At 35.8% G+C, this 16,963-nt stretch overlaps 1 protein-coding gene across 7 annotated transcripts in view; it reads left to right on the top strand.

Annotated features, from left to right (window-relative positions):
- CEP120 (centrosomal protein 120) overlaps positions 1-16,963 on the top strand; it is a 70,820-nt gene that overhangs the window by 36,889 nt on the left and 16,968 nt on the right. For all 7 annotated transcript variants that reach the window (XM_070233143.1, XM_070233144.1, XM_001504520.5 and 4 more), the window contains 4 exons: positions 2,148-2,240; positions 3,323-3,484; positions 6,917-7,039; positions 13,604-13,702. In XM_070233143.1, the coding sequence (XP_070089244.1) occupies positions 2,148-2,240; positions 3,323-3,484; positions 6,917-7,039; positions 13,604-13,702 (477 nt within the window). The remainder of the gene's footprint in view (positions 1-2,147; positions 2,241-3,322; positions 3,485-6,916; positions 7,040-13,603; positions 13,703-16,963) is intronic.

Below are 16,963 nucleotides of genomic sequence, written 5' to 3' on the forward strand. Positions count from 1 at the left end.
AAAACTTGAAGTTCTTACTGGACCTACAAGGCCTTAAAATGATCTGTCCCCTACCTTCCTCTATGACCTCATTTTCTGTCAGACTTCTGTTTACACAGCCTGTTCTAAACCACACTGGCCTCCTTGTAGTTCCTCAAACGTACTAGGCCACTTCCCTCCTCAGGATATATAGAAGGCTCTTCTTTCAGAGATAGTTTCTGATCTCTGATCTCTGCTCAGAATAATCTGAGTGAGGCCTTCTCTGATCACTGTATCCAAAGTAGTGCCCTCTTCCCCCACCCCCAGGCACTAACTGTCCCCTCATTCTGCTTTATTTTCTTCATAGCATTTACCTGTTATTGCATTAAATACCCAATTCTTTGTTTATAGTCTATCGTCCCTCAGAATATAGGTTCCACAGGACTTTGTTTTGCCCAGGGTCAGCTAAGTATACAATAAATATTTGTGAAAACCAGAAGGATTGTGATTTCAGGTTTTTATACATTTTTGAGTTCGAGATATGTGGGGAATATTGGCATATTCAGCAGGTATTTGGGTTTATAGGTCTGAAACTCTGGAGGGAGGTTTGACCTTGCAATATAAATTTGGGAGTTCTTAGTATATGTGATAGTAGGTAGATGAGATCACCCAAGGAGCTCATATAGTATGACAAGAAAAGACATCCTTAGACAGAGCTCTTGGAACACAGGTGTTTGGGTTGGCAGAGGAGGAAGAACACACAGTTTGAATATCCCTCACCATCCTGTTTGCCTGTCTCTTTCTGTAAGACTTTTTTATATGTGGCCCTCAGAATTTGACACATTTATATTAGTGATTTGGTAAAGGAAGGAAGGCATGCTTAACATATCTTTAGATGAACCAAAACTAGATGGTAGCATTAACAATTTATAAATAATTTTGATTGGTTGCTATGCTGGGCTTAAATCATGAAAGTGAAGTTTAACAAGGTCAAATGTCAAATTCTGTTGTCAGGTTAAAACAGTCACTTGGGCAATGGGTATGGTTATCCCAGGTTTAAAAACAAAAACCTTAGAGATTTTCTTTGACATAACAGTGTGACTAGGATTCTGAAGTAGCAAATGTAATTTTAGACTAATTTAAAAGATATGTGGTGCCCTAGTCTTTGGCAGTACATATTCTTTGGTCCCTGTACTGATGAAGTCACATCTGGGTACCATATTTTTGGAAGAAGTTAGTCTAGAATCTAGACTCTAGATTAAATCTGAGATAAGATATAGAAATCTTAATGTGTGAATAATAGTTGAAACTTACATTTATCTTGGAGAAGAAAAAAGACTAGGAGAAGATATAATGGCTATCACCAGACTCAAATATGTGAAGATACATTTTTTTTTCTTTGTCCAAGGAGTAGCAATAGTATTAAAGGGTGGGCTTCTAAGGAGCATCAAACCAGGGCTTTCTCAGCAGTAGGGAAGAGACAGTCAGGATGGGGCCTGGGACCTGGAGGCTAGTTGGTGAAGAGGACGGAAAAATTGGTTCAGAAAGTCCTGGTAAGAGTGATCAGTCTAAACTGAAAGATAGAAAACTATGGAAGTCCTACATCCTGTACAGGCTGAGCAGGTAGACCTCTTATCCTGAATGAGACATCCTTACAGACAGATCAGAGCAGGACTGCTGATAGAAATTGGGGTACTGGGCTAAGGGCCCAAGCAGGGACTCTGGCTTCAGAAGCAATGAAGGACTCAGTTATTGGAACTGTAATAAAGGGTCAGATCTGAGCCAATATGAGGACTGACTTGAAACTGACTAGCTGATCTAGCAACAAGATTAGTTCCAGGGAAAGAGCATAAGTGACGAAAAGGGATTGAGAGGAGTACTGGAGTATTGAGCAAAGCAGATTTTAAGGAGCTAGGTTTTGACTCAACACAAGATTTTCCTAGTGGTCTAACCACCCAGTGGGACAATGGGCTTTCAGGAGACTGAATATTACTAGAGATAGCCAAGCAGAAGCTGGACAGTCTTCCTTCCTGAGAGTACAGTAGAAAGAACTTCTGCTTTGAATTGGTGGGTGTAATTCTTATTCTCAGATCCTCTGTTTCAGTGAAATTATAATATATGCATTTTTGAATTTGTGTGTTTTGAATTTGAGGAAAAGATAAGGTAACTTTTCTTTTGTTATTTTTTAGGTAGCTGAATATACTATTCTAGAAGGAAAACTTCAAAAGACCCTAATTGACTTAGAGAAGCGAGAGCAGCAGCTTGTCATTGCAGAATCAGAGGTACTGTATTCATCTATCATGTATCTTCATTTCACAGAATCCATAATTTAAGTTCATACCATTCATTTCTTTTTCCTTTATTCTTATATTAAATATATTTCATGGAAATTCTTTCAGACATTATGGAGAAAACTGCTGTTCAGCTGAAAAAAGTGTATTTTCTATGTTAGAATGTGAGAAAGAGGTAGGATAGTGTTTGTTATTTGAAATGGCTATTATGCAACCAGCTTTGGCTGACTTCTGTGATAGTGAAGATTATTGCTTAACTTTCCCATTATGTGAAAGGAATGGATAGTTGCACTACTTAGAGAAAAGAGAAAAAGTAGCACAGGCTCAGGGGCCTAGAATCCTGATTTTGTTTTCAGTAAGAAGGACATATTTCTTTTTCTTGCCCATTAAAGATTAGATTCCAAAAACAGATGAAAACTTATGTTAGTAATATGCCTAGTTAGCATTTTTTGTTAAGTCTTTTGAAATTTTACCCTGAATACTTTTTAAAATTACTATAAAGTTCATTTCAAAATAGTTAGGATTTCTTCCACATTAAATTTGTATGTCCCTTCCATTTCAAAATAATCAGAATTTCTGCCACATTAAATTTATATATCCCTTCCCTACTCAAATGCATTTCTAAAAAAATTTTCTCAGCGTATCGCCCTACCCTTTTCTTTATGCATTTTCTGGCATTTCTAAATTGATTTAGATGTTTAAACTTAAATATAATGGATATTTGTTCCTAATAGTAAGACTGTCATCTTCTATGTGATTGGCAGAACATAAGAAGTTTCTAAAATTTGCTTATGTAATAAAATTGGTTTTATTCAAACCGGAATTTTAAGTGATTAGGGCCTTTTCAAATGAATTTATAGAAGTTGTATATGGATTTTTGTATATTCTTTGTATTTAGAATTAAATGATGATGGATTAAAATTTATAATTCAGTGTACTTAAATGTTTAGTAACTGAAAGAGATAAACTTGTAAATATTCTGAACATTTGACTGTGTATGAGAATAATAGAATACTGAACAGTATAATACAAATAGTAATAGGCCAACATCTTAAAAATGCACTTGTTTTAAGCTTCAAAGAGAAAGAAAGGAGCTAAAATCAGAACGTGAGCGGAACCTACAAGAACTTCAGGACTCTATTCGCAGGGCCAAAGAAGATTGTGTTCACCAAGTAGAACTAGAAAGGTTAAAGATCAAGCAGCTAGAAGAGGAAAAACACCGACTTCACCAGCAGGTTAGAAAAAATACCTGTCATCTCTTTACACTTAGGGTTTATTTGCATTCTGGAAATAATAGTGATAGTTCACTAAAAAGTTCTAAAAATTCTCAGTAATTTGGACTATTAATCATATTTATTGCACTGAGATTCAAATATACTTTAAGTTGGATCTTTTCCTAATCAAAGCTAACACTATATTGGAATAATTTTCCTTCCCTTATAATTGTTTACGTGAGATTGTACTGTATTTCAGATAACTCTCAACTTAAAATCCTTTTCTGATAAATCTTTTAGTAAACATAGATATATTTCTTGTATCACTGGACTAAATTCCTTTAAGAACCAAATTTCATGAGAGAATTGTCTATGCTTCCCTCCATTTCCTCACCTTACACTCACCTCACAACCATTCCCACTCTGCTTTTGTCCCCATTACTCCCGCCTGCCCCAGTTGTTGGAGAAGCTGCCAATGGCTAAGTCACCGAGTTCACTGGGTGTTTTTCATTTCTCATCTTACTCAAACTTATTGTACTTGTTTTTCTATATTCTCTTCTCTCAACTTCTGTAACACCACTCTCCTTGTTTTCCTCTGCTTTTCTGGCCGTCCCTGAGGCTCTTTTGCAGGCTTATTTTCCTTTAGCCATTAAATGTTAGACTTCCTCCAAGCTCCAGACTTACTCTGTACTAAACAGTCTCATTCATTCCCATGACTTCACATTTATATCCCAGACCTTTCCTTTGCACTCTAGACCCCTGTATCTAATTGCCTTTTTGACGTCTCTGCTTGGATGTCTTAAAGGCATTTACAACCTAACATGATCCTCCTATTCATACCTGACCTTCCTGTAAGTGTTTTTTATTTCAGTAATGGACCCCTCTAATCTGTTTGTCCTGCTGCAGCCAGAGTGATGTTTTTGAAATTTGGGAATCATGACTCCCTCCTCTAAAACCTTTCAATGTCGCCTTAGTGCTCATAGGCTAAAGATCGAATCATTACCTTGCCCTACAAGCCTCTGCATAGTTTGGACCCAGCATACGTCTCACACTTCATCTCCCAGTCTTTCACCTCTGCTGTATACTCTCCACCCATGCTGGTTTTCCTTCAGATCCGCAAGCATACCGTGCTTGCTTCACCCATAGGATCTTTGTGTGTGCTACTTTTTCTGGGCCTAGTGAACTATACTTATCCTTGAGTTTTCGGCTGAAGCATCACTTACCCCAAGAAATATTCCCTGACTCCTCCCCAAGTCTAGGTCAAGTTTTTTTTATATGTTTTCATGGGATAGTATTCTCCTATTCTTTTTCTTTATGATATGTCATAGCAGTTTGTTTTTATTTCTTTGAGTGATAATTTGATCAGTGTCAGATTGTTAGCTCCATAAAACTGTTTTCATTTATATCTGTGTGCCTGGACCCTAGCCAGTCTTCAACATATAATAGGGTTTTAATAAATATTTGTTGAAAAAAAGAAGGATCAAGCTATTAAAAATTAAGCCTGTCTTTCTTGAAAAATTTCAGTGTAGGTTAGATATGTATGGTGAATGCCTCCAAAGTCTTCAGTAAATTCTAGCATGAATAATAGTTTCCACAGCAGTTCAGGGTCAGTTAAGGCACATTATTTAGGTGGTTGGCAGTATGAATTTGATTGTTATTATAGAGGTCTCACTTAAAATATGGAAAATAAAGTTGTAGAAGTGGCAGTTGTGATGGAAATCACCAGTAATGGCTTTTCTTCTTCCACTTAGAAAGATTCAGCCGTCTAGAACAAAGACTTCCAACATCACCAGGGCAGCTCTTAGAAAAATCCCCTCTCTCTGTCCCCAGCCTCAGCTTACATCTTTGTGGGAAGAACCTTTGTAGGAAGAACTGATATTTTGGAAAAATTACCCAGGGCGCTGCTAAAACATAATCTAAGACCTGGAACAAAAACTGTGGTGGTGTGGGGACAGTGGAAGTTTCTGGGATACCCAAATTGCTAAGCCTGTGACTATAAACATTTCACATTTTCTGTGTAAGAAAACTTTTAAGGTCCTTGCTCTGAACCAGGTTACAGGTACTGTACACACATGTCTAAGTAGACAGGTAGAAGGGACAGATAGACATACCATCAGGGAAAACTGATAAAGAGAAAGTATCTGTATTCAAATATGTTAAAGCAGTTACCAGAACTCAAAAAATAAGCATAGCTGATGGCCACTTAGCAAAAGAGAAAGAGCCCAGTATGCCTAATAACTTTACAGCCTGATTGTAACTATAATACTTGTTCATAATAATTTCCCTGAATGGTGGAAAAAATACCAAATGTTAAGTTTATCAGCTTTTGTTTAAAACAGAAAAGAGAGAGAGATTGTTTAGACAGGTTTCTACTCAACTTTAAAAATAAAAGTTTGGATGTTCAAAGAGGTAAAGTTTAGTTGTATGGAATGTTTTTATGTTTGAGATATGGAATACCTCATTGCCTAAAGATGTTAGATAAATCCTGATTAGAATTATTTGTATTTATTGGCATAAAACAAGAATTTATTATTATTGATAATTTAAGTTCCATTTTTGCCACAAATTTTCTCAGTATTTCAAATTTAGTTAAGTCTTCTGTCTTAGTAAAGAGGTAATTGGTTTATGTAAGTGATGCATAGTCATATTGGTATGTTTTTGGAGAGCATCTTTTAACAGTACTTGTTTGTATTTGATAAAAAAACATTCCAGATTTGAAAAGAACATCTTTATATTTTCCCCTTTTTTTGGTACTTTGAAACTATTTTAATGGAAATTATAGAGTGTGTAGTCATAGCAGTCTGTCTCTATTTTTTTGTTTTTAATTTGAGCAAGTGTTGCCTGCTTTCATTAGAGCGTTATTCTAGGGGATGAAAAGATCTAAATTCTCTTCGTGCCTCTGCTGCTGACTAACTCACTAGCTATTTGGCAGTGCCTCAGTTATTTACCTCTTTGACCCTCAATTTTCTTACCTATAAATATGAAGAGATTGGGCCAAATCATCTTTAAATTGTCTTAAGTTGTAATAGTATTTGAATTATGAAACTCATACAGTATCAAATTATAAGAATAAATACTGCATTAAAATGAAACGTTTTTATTGCTAATAATCTGGTATATCTATAATGCTCTATCCTTTCTTGTATATGACATCTTAAGAAAAGTATAAAGTATTATATTGCGAGGTGACTTTTTCATTTACCATCTAAAATTTAACAGAAATGTTCTCATGATACTGATTTTATAAGAAATTTCATACTCTTAAATTAAAATTTTTTGTATATTATCAGTTCGTTTGCTAAACTTTTAGGATTTCCTCATTTACTTTATGTATTTTCTAATTTTTCTGCTATGAGCATGCTTTAGAATAAGAAAAAATTGACTCTTGAATTCTGTAATATTAAATTTTGCATACTATTGTTTTAAAATGGCTATAATTTTTTTTTAACACAGCTTAATGATGCTGAAAATAAGTATAAAATTTTAGAAAAAGAGTTCCATCAGTTCAAGGATCAGCAAAGCAACAAACCAGAAATCCGTCTACAATCTGAAATAAATCTTCTCACCTTGGAAAAGGTAAGACCCTTGTCAGTTGACCCATGTCAATTTGTGGCAACTTAACTAGTCTTTTTTTTAAGGATTTACCACGAGTGTTTTTTTTTTCTGCTTTATCTCCCCCAAATCTTCCCAGTATATAGTTGTATATTCTAGTTGTGAGTGCCTCAATTTGTGGCATGTGGGATGCCGCCTCACCGTGGCCCGACGAGCGGTGCCATGTCCGCGGCCAAGATCCAAACCAGTGAAACCTTGGGCCTCCGCAGCGAAGCACGCGAACTTAACTACTTGGCCACGGGGCCAGCCCCATGAACTTAGCTAGTCTTAATGATCAATTTATAAAATCAATAAATGATACTTGCATATACAATATAATAATATTTCACTGTACTATTCTGATACCAAGTAAGAACACATCAGAGAATTCAAGGCACATGACATTGTCAGTACTTGAATTTCTTGGCTTTTATCAGTAATAGCTTATACTAATTAGGGTCCTTGTTTGCAAACAACAGAACTGATTAACTGGGAATAAAGGGGCTCACAAAACTGTCAGGAAGGCTGAAGAACCAGTTTCAAAATATGGGCAGGAACCAGGGAAGCAAGACATTGCCTATCCTGTCACAAAACAGTCAGTGTGCTACTGTTGGTGCCATCACTGCTATGCCAGTGGATTCAATGTCCCCTGATTCTAGTGTCATACTGTTGAACTCTCAGTTTTGCAATAGCTATTGTGCATATTCTCTTTGCATTTTACTTACTCTTTAGATTCAGCATCCCAGATAGGAGCATTTTAATCGTAGGCCTGTACCCTACTCTTAGCTTGGAAGAAGAGATCTCCATCCTATTTTAATTATCATTGGAAGCCAGGTCCTGCTTCTCATTTATGTTGGCAGTTCCCACAAACAGAATGTTCAGGTTCTAGGCATTAAAAAATGTGTAATGTCCAACAGACAAAGTTTGACAATATGTGCTCTTGCATTTTGTAGTTTGTTAATGTTTAGGCATTATTAAAAAGATATAGCATACACTGCAAAATAACATAGATAATAAACAGGAAAATAACCTTGAGAAGTTTAAGGATTTAATTGTTGTGTCAGCCCTTGCCTGTCTTTTCCCACTTAGCTTTGTATGAAGGCTTCCTTGCCCTTTCTCTTCTGTAGATTCAGCCACTAGGGGGCACTAACAGAAGTGAGGTGGGTGAGAGTTGGAAAGATGCCAGGGTAGTTCTTTCTTCTCTCTCTCTGTCTCTTTCTCTCTCTGCTTCCCTTATGTTCTCTGGTAGTACAAAATACCATCTTTTTATGTTTCTGTCTCCCACCAGACAGCCCCTGTCTCTATCTTCCTTTGGGCAATCCTCACTGTGGTTCTAGCTTACTGGATAACCCCAGTTTCTGGGTTCCTGGTCAGGAACTGCTACTTCCTGGTATTTCCTTTTGTAATCCCTCCTACCCAGGAGAGGTAGGGATTCCTGCTGCTGCTAATCACTGGGTTGCCTCACCATATCTTCTTTGGCATTTCTGCTCTTCCATTATTTATATAACCAGTCGCTTGTATTAAAATACCTCTGTTGGAAAGACCTAGAGTGATTTCTGTTTTCCTGTCATGATGCTGATTGATACAGTTGGTTTTTCATTATCCAGCAAAGATACGTACTATTTATAACACTGTGCTAAATGCTATTATGAATGATTCAAAAATGTTCAGGATAGAGTCAAGTAAATAACAAGTTACAAAAGGAGACAAGGAACTTAAATAATTATAGTGAAAGGCAAATGATAGCAGGTCTAATCTAACTTTCTCTTACTAAACACTGTGAATGCAAAAGGAAAGGAAAGTCACTTTTACTGAAATCAACACATTAAGTATAATGAAGAAGTGAGATTGGATATGAAACCTAAAGGACAGATGAAATTTTAACTAGGTAAATATGTGACTGAGGTTATTCCAAGAAGAAGTATTGGACAGAAGTACAGAGGTTAAAAAGTCTATTGTATATTTGGATAACATCTTGACTAGAACCTAGAGTTTAATCAGTATAGTAGTTTCAAAATAAAAATGGGCCTGATAAGAGAATGCTGGAAATAAAGGTAATTTTCGGCCATATGAGGGAAGACCTTAGATGCTAAGTTACAGAATTCGTATTTCATCCAGTAAGAAAAGTCAGATTACTCTCAAGTTTATAAGATTATTAGATCTATTACTTTTGAGATGCTAGCAGAATAATCTAAGTGGAAAAGTTCGCTATGTGGTGAAAAATGAGAAAACGTAGTAGGAAGAGAGAAAAGGGCTATACTTACAAATTTAGGAGTCATTTGAATAAAGTAACAGCCTTAGAAGTAGATGAAATTGCTTAAGGAGTATTTAGGAAGGACAACTGAAAATAACAACTTAATGGGAAAGTTCACCTTCATGGACAAAAAGCAAGAGTCAAGGAAGGAGGCTAAAAAGTTTTAGAGAAGTAATAGAAACAGTCTAGTGTGGTGCCCAAGGGAAAAGGAGGAGTTTCAAGAATGAGAAACTAGGGGGCCGGCCCCGGGGCCAAGTGGTTAAGTTCGCGTGCTCCGCTTCGATGGCCCAGGGTTTCACCGGTTTGGATCCTAGGTTCGGATATGGCACTGCTCATCAAGCCATGCTGAGGCGGTGTCCTACATAGCACAACCATAGGGACCTACAGCTAGAATATACAACTATGTACTGGGAGACTTTGAGGGGGAGATGAAGGGAAAAAACAAAAAGATTGGCCACAGATGTTAGCTCAGGTGCCAATCTTTAAAAAAAAAAAATACCAAGGAGAAACTAGAGCTTTAAGAGAGGAGGGGATGATTGAAGCCTAGAAGAGTTAGTCTTTGAAAGAAGGAACACTGTTTAAGAGGCAAAACGGGTGAATATATAAAACATTTGGAGGCAAGAATAAGAGCGTGGTAAAAAAAGTCTTTTGAGTTGAGAAGGATATTAATTAACTGGTTTCTTCTAGTGTTTCTGAGCTATTTAAATGTTTCTGTTGCCTGTCAGTTGCCTTGATATCTTTGGTTCCTCTTCTTACCACCACATCTATTTATTTGCAAAATCATGTTGATTCTGCTTCGTACATATGTGGACAATCTCTTCATTTCGCCATTTTTGGCCTTCTCCGCATTTCTCTGCCAGCAAACTTTAATCTAGTTGGACATTTCCCACCGCTTTTTTTTTTTTTTTTTTACAAAACCAGGTATTAAAGTATTTCTGTGTTTATAAATATGAATTCTGTGGTACCTACCAGAGATAGTTGAAGCACTCAGACAGTGGCTAACTCATTGATTCTCACAGCTCCATTCAGTAGGAGTCAAAGAGTATTTCCCTTTTACCTTGAGGGAATTCAGAGAAAAAATATCTCAAAATTGGAACAGAAGCATTATCTTATTCATCTTTTTCTGAATAGAGGCTAGATAATATCCACCATAGAAATAAAGTGACTTTTAAAATTCCTTCTTTTAACTACACTTCTACCAAAGGATAAAAATCACTAAACATATTTTAAAAGTATAAATAGTACCAGGAGCTTGTCGAGAGAGAGAGAAAAAAACCACACAACTGAAGTACCTGTGTGTCTGACCGAATGAATTCATTCAGCATGTTTAAGTGCCTAGGAAACAAGGGCTTCTCAGCTCTTCTGAAAATTCTTTGTAAATTTTTTTGGAGCCAGAAGAGGGCAGAAGCTTATTTCTTAAGTTGTAACAAAGACATAAAAGCACAAAAGGAAGATGTAAGTGAAAAAGTATCTGATTTAGTCTGTAATTTCCGGTTTGTCTGATTGAGAGCTTTTTTTTTCTTTTCTAATTACCCATTCTCTTCAGTATAACACAGATACTCCCATTTATACTGAAATGGTCCAGAAATAAGTTAACATTAAGATACAGGGAAAGATGAGGAGAAAGAAAAGAGAGTAAAAGCAAAAGTACATTATCCTTTTGAGACCTCACTTTTAAAGAGTTCATAATATAATTGGAGAGATGACTCAGAGAGCTTGAAATGACTGTGCATAATCAAATACCAGGAAATATGATAGAAACTTTTTGTAACTCAGAAAAGAGAAATCATTGTTCAGAATATGGTAGTTTTAAGACAGCTCCATGTAGAGGTGAAATTTGAGCTGAGCCTGAAGTTTCAAGTAAGAAGAGAAGAAATTGAAACATGACAGGCTTAGGAAGTAGTTTGGGCAATGAGGAGGGTGTTGGGTACACCATCCTGGTGGTTGGAGTAGAGGGTTTCCTGTTGAGGAATACCGAGAAAGTAGGTTGAGTAAGTCGGATGAAAGTTCTATTTGGAGTGCTCTGACACCTAGGCAGAGGAGTTTAGGCTCAGTACTATAGGCAAGAAGTAGCTATTGTAGATTTTTTTAGTAGAGAGTGAATTGATCTAATAGTGGTTTGTAGAATTTGTAGATAGAATAGGTTTGAGGCCCAGGAGACAAGAGAAGATGAGGAGAGCCTGAGCTAAGGAAATGGCAGTAGATGTGTAAAGGAATAAAACTAGAAAGTATTTCAACAGAGAAATCAATAGTTCCTTGCGAAGATTAGCACTGGGGAATAGGGGATTAGAGATGAAGACAATGCCAAACCTTTAGTAGAGAATTAGAGTTGTAGGTGTATCGAGGGGAGAAACAGGGAAATTGAGAACCAGTGAACGCTAGTCTGTGCTTTCAGTCTTCACTAGCCTCTAAATCGACTCTAGGTCCTGAGCCGAGTTTTTGTTTCATCTATAAATTGGCTTATGATATAAGTGCCAAGGCTTCCCCATGTCTCAAATCTGTTTACAATAAGTGCTCATAACTCAGAGTCTTTGAGTGCCCTGAAATTACATCAAAACTTTGGTTGTGTGCATTTTTCTGGGAATTGGGTTCATATATTTCTTTGGACTCACTATAGGAAGTGATATGGAAACATCTATATCCTTAAAAAAATAAGAAAATTAGAACTCATTGATTTGGTAATAGGAATCAATTAGAAAAATGAGGTTTGTCTCTCAGATTTGATAGCTACAGTTTTTTATTTATTAAGAATAAAGAAACTATATGTATTGCCTATACGTATGTTTTAAATTAGTGTGAATAACTGTACAGTTGTGAATTATTTTGATAATCATGGCAAAACTGATGTAACTGCCAGATAGCTTTTTCTGATGGAGTGAGTTCTTTGGGTATAAGCAACCTCTCTAGGTTCGTCCCTGTCCTAACCCTCATCCTTGGGCTCGTCCAGAATAATAGACTTTCTTCAAGACCCATGGACATGATCACTTTTGTAACTGAATACTACTCTTTTACCTCACAGCTAGAAAAAGATTTTTCCTATTCCTCTGACATATGTCCTATTGTTAAATTACCAAGTAATGTGTATAAATCCTTGGGGTGTAAGTGGAAGAGATCATCTTTGATAATCTCAGAGTATTATTCAATTTAAGACGTATGAGTCTAGTTGTGAAATGTCAACACATTTAAATCCAAGCACTAGGGATTTGTAAAGCAGAAAAGACCTTGACTCCATGAAGTCATATATTACTGCAGAGAATGTTCTGGTCTTCTGTGAAAGGAATTTGGCAATCTGCTTTTCTTTTCATTTATTTTCATATGAGTTTTCTGAAGTTTGAATTTTTGGATAATGTCTTTGTTTTTATTTTCCTGCAAAACATTGGGAGTTGTATCAAGTAGACTTGATATAAAAAAATTAGACCAGTTTAGAATAACAGTATTTTACTATAATTCAGGCACATTATTACATTATCACTTAAATAGTAAAACTTTCTGTTGGCTGCATGAATTTGTTTGGTACTTAGTTTGAAACGTTGAAAGAGTACATTCCAAAACATAGCCAAGTTGGCCTCAGTTCATGCAAACAGATTGCCTGCTGCAAGTATAAATAACCGTATTTTTTTAATTGAATCACTTTCATGTTTTTCTTCATATATTTGAGGAAAAATAGAAAATAAAAGTTAGATGAGTGTTATTAGGAGCATTATTTTTCTTATTCTTGGGTTTATTTTAACATTCTTAAAATATTTTTTACTTTGTACTCTTTCCTAGTAAACTGCTTTCTGATAAAACATTTCACTCTTTTCAACATTCTATGATTTTTGCCAAAATAGAGTTTTGAAAGTATCTCTACTAGTTCTCTTCTTTTTAAGACAAAATTCCACATAATGATAGGCCTCCAAAAGGAATAATTTTGTTTCCAAGATTTAGAGTGCCAGCTAAATTGGAATGCTAACAGTTAGAACTGCTTTTTGTAAAAAAATGAATGTATTTTTCATTCTATGATCTTTATGTAATATACATGTTTTAAATACATTTATAGTAACTGTCTGGAGGTTAAGACTAATTCAGTTTCTTTTAGCATAGGCTGTTAGGCAGTAAAAATACGACTATATTTTAAACAAGAAAATGTTCATGTGCCATAATATTTATAGTAAATTATATAACAGTTTTAAATGATGTCGTATGTTACACTATATAAACTCTTTTCTTAAGCCAGACTCTTTGTATATATTATCTTTCAGTGATTGTACACAGTGGTATAGTGTTTCACTTGATATGATTTTAATCACTGTTAGGTTGAACTTGAAAGAAAGTTGGAGTCTGCAACTAAGTCTAAACTGCATTACAAGCAGCAGTGGGGACGAGCTTTGAAGGAACTTGCCAGACTTAAACAGGTATGTAGTTTATAGCTGATGATGGATTATTCTTTTTATGTCTTTTTTCCCTTGATTCTTTACAAGTTTGCGTATTTGGCAATAACTGTTATGTTCAGATGTATGCATTTGAATCTCCAGTGCAATTTTTGAGATTAGAGCATCTCTTTTTTTAATATGTTATATATAAGATTCTTCTTTTTCTTAATTAAAAACTAAAACTTTTAGGTCCTTTTTTGTTAATTGCCAACAATTCTCTTCCTCAGAAGAAATTGGGAATAATTTCTTTTACTTTTCCTTATAAAACTACCGTTCTTTTCCTCCTTTTAGTATTAATTTCTTTCCATTGGGAGTGACTTTTGGGGGAGAACTTTAAGGATAACTTAAAAAATTTAACATGCCCTCGAATGTAAGAACACATTTGAAATGTTATTCCCAGGAAGACCCAGTAATTTATTCAGTTAAGAAAAGAAATCACAGGAAATTTTTGCATAACTTTCTAGGTGTTTAAAAGTGATAGTCATTTTCCAGCTTCTTATGTTACTTTTTTTTTTCTTTGTGATACTAAACAAATGATGTTAGCTTCATGAGAAATCTATCTTAAGATCAAATAAAATATGAGCAAGATTTTTATTTTGACTCTAATATACTTGACCTAAAAGTTTTAAGGATCAGTAATGGTTACTTTATTCTAAGTTTTGCTTTCTTTAATGTGTCAGTTTTATTCTGAATGAAATTTGATACATAGGGTCTTTCAGATTTGTGTTTTTCTTAATATGTCTCCATAACCATCAAATGTTATTAAATATCTTCGTGGTATTGTACTAAATGTGTACCACCTTCATAGAGGAGTTGGTACTAGACTGCATGAGAATAGATGAGGCAAACAGTGCTAACATAGCTTGTAGATGAGTTGAGATGATAAAAATAAGTATAAAATAATATTACACAAAGTAAATATTTTATATATGCTCACAGGACTAAGTATAGATGAGTGAATAATCATATATAGTGCTCGGGACCTCCTGTATTCAAGAGATTTATAGATATAAATAAAACATAGGTCTTTCCCTCAGAGAGCTTGCGATTTAGTAATAGGGAAGAAAAACTATAAACATAACATTTACTTCCTAATAGTAGGAGTGCTGAAGAGAACCATACAGAGTACTCAGGAGGGGAAAGGACATTTATTTAATAGGACTTCGGAAAGGTGTCATAGAAGAGGAGGTATTTGAGATGGACCTCTGAGGAATTGGTTGTGATTTAGGAAAGTAGGGCACAGAGGATGTTGTAAATATAATGAATATAGAATGATTATAGCAAAGAGGCATGAAGTCAGAAAGTGTTGACTTTAGTTGAAGAACAGAGGAGGGCTCATTTTAGAGGTAATTTCAAGTGATAAGGACCGGAACTTAAGTGGTAGCCGTGAACACATGACAAGAAGATTCTTTTAAAAGACGTAGTTTTGGTAGATTCTATATTTGGTAGATTCTAGCACAATTTACCTGATTGGAAGACAGAGTAGAAAGTCAAAGATGATGCCAAGAGCTTAAGTCTTAGTGTCTGGAAAGCGAGTTTTCCAGTATCAGAAATTTGGTTATTAAGACGAGAAGCTCATTGGTGTGCAGGAAGGGCATAAGATTTGCAAATTTGGGTATTTTAATTTTACAGAAAGAAATTCAGCAAGCGGTTAGAAGTATGGATCTGATGTTGGGAGAATGATTGGGCTTAAAAACAGATGAAGGAATCCTTTTCAGAGGTGATAATTGAAGCTGTGACAGATAGAATTTAGAATTTTTGTGTTTAAGGAGGAGAAAGGAAAACTGATAATGGAAACAGCTACTAGAAAGAAAGGAAGATTATTATAATGATAGTGATAGAGCAGTTAGCATGAATCAAAGGCTTGCTATATACCAGGTGTTGTGCTTCATATCTTTTCTTTTAAGATTAAGATCGGGGGCGGCCCCATTGTGGTTAGGTTTGCGCCCTCACTTCGGCGGCCCAGGGTTTCACTGTTTCGGATCCTGGGCGTGGACATGGCACCGCTCGACAGGCCATGCTGAGGTGACGTCCCACATGTCACAACTAGAAGGACCCACAACTAGAATATACAACTGTGTACCGGGGGGCTTTGGGGAGAAAAAGGGGGAAAAAATAAATAAATAAAAGATTAAGATATGACGTATCTTTCCATTTAGTCCTAACCAAGATCGCTATATAGCAGGTAATATCATTCTCATTTTATAGATAAAGAAACTGAGACTTAGACAAGTGAAGTAAGTTGCGCATGATCACACAGGTACTCATTGATAGAACCAGGATTGAAACCATTTGACCAGAGTCTAGGCCCAGGCTCTTTCCCCTTTATAATGTTATGGTTTCATTCCATAGAAGCCAGATAATGAACGAATTTCAAGGAGAAGAAAGCAAGCCATGGAAGACTTTAGGGATTTCTGACAGTATTGAGGCAGAGGAAGTCATGATTTGACATATCCTAGCACGGAAAATAGCATCATTGACTGTTAAATAGACTAGCTCTGATAATGAGGGTTAAAGTGACTTGATAGAGAAGAGGCTAATGTAAAGTCATGATGCCAAGATATTTAGGTTACATACAGTACAATAGGGAGGAGTCCCTGTGTAATTAGAAGCGAGGAAATAATGTGATAAAAGTAGCTGTTAAAAATAACAGGATACAAATTCTATCAAAGGCAGCATATGTAGTAGTTTAGAACATGGCCTTGGAGTCAAAAGAGCTGGGTTGTATCCTGGCTCTGCCTCTTAACTATCTCTGCGACTTGGGTAATTTAATTTTTCTGATTAGTCTTCTCATTTGTATAGCGAAATTTTTCCTCACAGGTGGTTCGAAGAATTAAATGAGCTGTCTGTAAAGCATTTAGTACAGTGTTTGGTACACAGTATGTGCTCGATAAATGGTAACTGTTGTTAAAAGGAGATGAGCCATAAAGCTATTGTATAGTGTTCTTGGTTTCAGTCAACGGAGACCTAGTTAGATGGTAGCTTTGGATGTCAGTGAACAGAACAAATATTGGAGGGATCTGTGACTGGCTCGCTGTTCAGAGAACTGATAGGCACCAACAATAATTTAAAATTTTTAAGTCTAGAGAACAGGAGGATGTTGTTATATAGTAACAGCAATAGGGAAGTCGGGTAGGATATAGTTTGAGTAACAACAGTTCTTTGGATGGTAGTTTTAATAGATGTTCTGTAGAAAACGATGGAAGGAAAAAAACAGACGTAAGGGCTACATGTGCAGATACG

The sequence above is a fragment of the Equus caballus genome, chromosome 14 (genome assembly GCF_041296265.1).
Source record: "Equus caballus isolate H_3958 breed thoroughbred chromosome 14, TB-T2T, whole genome shotgun sequence".
NCBI lineage: Eukaryota > Metazoa > Chordata > Mammalia > Perissodactyla > Equidae > Equus > Equus caballus.